Raw genomic sequence first — 2833 nt, forward strand, 5'->3', positions numbered from 1 at the left:
AAAAGTGCACAAACCTAAAAAATTCAGGAAATTCTTTGGCCTTTGTTCCTGGCACCCAATCCTTTGCTAGCACCTATGCCAGAAATTTTAGAAATTGACATGAGCTAACAAATTAGAAGATGTCCTGAGACATCCAGAAGACAATGCTTCATTATTTAACGCTATGTACACAGTGAAAAGACAGCTTAAGCATAATTAATAGCCAGTGTTTTGCTCTGAAGGGTGCAAAGCGATGACATGCCATCACACTATCTTGACTCCACAAGTCTCCATTCCTTAGACATTAAGTCATATCTTGTTTCACCCTGCCCTGCCCATGTGGACTTGAAATGCTATCAGTGCTTTTATGAACACTTTTTTTGTGGAAGCCTGATGTCTGGCAATGGAGTATCTGCCATGGATTTTCTCTATTATTTTCCCAGAAAGGAAGTTTTATTTATTATGTTGAGTAATTGCCATAGACCTGGGTCTGAACAACTAGATGAGAACATTACAAAGAAGCAACGCCATTTAAAATTCTGAGTGGGGACTTCATTTTATTCCCATCACAGCAGACTCTCAGTGCTAAAAGTACCAAAGTAGGCTGTACATGTCTCTACAGGATTGCAAAGGAACTAAACAAAAAGGAAGGGAAGGGGAGGGACTTTCTTAATTACATTACAATCATCATGACCTTCATTATTATTGATGAATTATCCTCTGTTGGTATGAGGAGAGAAAGAATAAGAAGCAAGTAGTATGAGAGAATGAAAGATTTATTGGAAATTGATGAAATTAATCAGGTTTGAAAAAAGCACTTTTGTTTTGTTTTGTTTTTTTCTCTCACGAGAATATCTTCTCCCTTGGAAGAAGCTCTGGGAAGTCTCTGAAGTGCTCCAGAGTTCTATCTTCTCTCTGTGGAGGGAGAAAAGTGGTATTGGAATGGGCCAGCTCAGATACAAGAGCCTGCATCTGGGCTCTTAGTAGGCCTAGAAATACAAAGGGATAGGCTACAGAGAATGGCCTGTAGACTAGCCCCATGCAAGTAGACCATATTGCACAAAAGAAAAGGCAAAGGAGATGACTTCCAACGAGAATCCACATATAATTTCATGCAAATATGATTATTTAGTGCATATTTAATTTTATTCACTCAATTTATTCTTTGACAATTCTATCATCATTGTATATTCTGAAAAGTACTTAATAGGGAGTTGGGGTAAGAGCAGGGTGGTAGGTACAAAAAGAGCTTATACCTTCTCTTCTAATAAATACATGGACTTCTTAGGCTCAAGAGGGAGTGATGTTCTACATTGCTCCCCAGGACCATTAAAGGATTCAGGATAAAAACATCTAGACTCTTTAAATGAACTACAGTAATAATTCACCACCTACATAGAACTAGAGATGAGCTGTAGTCAGCAGAAGGTACTGAGAGAATAGGTACAAGGGACACAAAAAAGTAGACAGAAGAGACATAAGCTAGAGCCATGCATAAAGGAATGGAGTCTGAGGCTAAAATGATAGGAACCCTATTATCAACTGACAAGACAAGTGAAGAAAATCATAACTGAATTCAAGATACAGGGACTATTTGGACATTAGGTTGAATCATTCCACCTTACCTTAGTGCAAACCCATCTTTGAGGCAAGTTGAGGGTCTTCTTCGCAGAGATGCTTGATAAATTTGCAGCAAGATTTGGGTCCTTTTCCAGTAACAAGGTCAATCAAGACTCGAGCCTTATCCATGACAGTGTCATTTTCATCTCTCACTTTGTTCATGTCTTCCTGGCTAATAACTTCATCCTCTAATAGGCAATCCAGCAAGGCATTTATTGTGCCTGCACCCACTGAATGGATAAAAATTCTTCTCTTTTTACGCAAGACTTGGTCTGTTGGAAGCGCAAAGATTCCTCAAATAGTGAACATGACACAACTTCCCTCTCAATTTACCAACAGGCAAACAATCATTTACACATTTCTCTCCACAAGTACAGTAATCCCAAGGAATGCTCTTATACCTTTGCATTTACTCCACGTACTTCCTTCTGATTCTAGCATTACCTACATATGCTCACTGAGTGACCTGGGAAACTTGATTTCATGATTTTTCTGTTAATCTCCTAAAAATCAGAAGTCATTCTGTTCTGACACATCCCAATTTCTTGAATTTTAAAGGGAATGGACAGTTTCATGAATTTTGAAGGGAATTGACTGTTTCCTTTGAGAACAACAGCTACTGATACCCACCCTGTGCCCATTCTCATCCTGAATTACATAACTCTTCAAATGTGGACAACACTAGCAAAATTACAGCAGATACCAGTAGGATCCCAGATTCTTCCTGGCCTTTATCTGTTCCTTCAAAAACGCTGTGCAAGTCTGGGCATCTTCCCACCCTGCCTCTCCCTTCTTCTTTCTCACTCCACCCCAAGGCTGCTCACACAAACCTTCACAAAGCCTAATGAGAAAGGCAGTCCTTTCCCAAACTAATTCCTCCCTAAGACCTATCCTCTTACTGGGGAAGACTCACCAGCCATGGCTCCTCACGTTGGCGCTTGCAATGTGTGTTACATTTGCAATGACAGGCAAGGTAGCTCTATCCTTTTAGGCAGGGCGTGTACACAGATCAATGAACAATACTTACACCTACACATGTGTATTTATAATTATTGCCCAAGAAGCTGTAAACTATTGTCATTTCCCAAGGTATTTTTACACAATTGAATCTCAGATTGTAGCATGAACTGTGCCCATAAGAAAATTGCTTCCCATTCCTTGGTGGGTGAGAAACAAGAATAGGAGAGAATTGAGAAGGCACACACAGAGCTAAACACATGCAGTAAACAATCTT

At 39.6% G+C, this 2833-nt stretch overlaps 1 protein-coding gene across 1 annotated transcript; it reads right to left on the minus strand.

Annotated features, from left to right (window-relative positions):
* Positions 1 to 509: 509 nt before the first annotated feature.
* On the minus strand, positions 510 to 2562 carry CARD18 (caspase recruitment domain family member 18). Its single transcript, XM_002822420.2, has 3 exons — positions 2513 to 2562; positions 1605 to 1871; positions 510 to 894 (listed from the first exon to the last, which is right to left on the minus strand). The coding sequence occupies exons 1-2, from the start codon at positions 2517 to 2519 to the stop codon at positions 1606 to 1608; spliced, it is 273 nt and encodes a 90-aa protein (XP_002822466.1). The 5' UTR covers positions 2520 to 2562; the 3' UTR covers positions 510 to 894; position 1605.
* Between the last annotated feature and the right edge of the window lie 271 nt (positions 2563 to 2833).

The sequence above is a fragment of the Pongo abelii genome, chromosome 9, assembly GCF_028885655.2.
Source record: "Pongo abelii isolate AG06213 chromosome 9, NHGRI_mPonAbe1-v2.0_pri, whole genome shotgun sequence".
NCBI lineage: Eukaryota > Metazoa > Chordata > Mammalia > Primates > Hominidae > Pongo > Pongo abelii.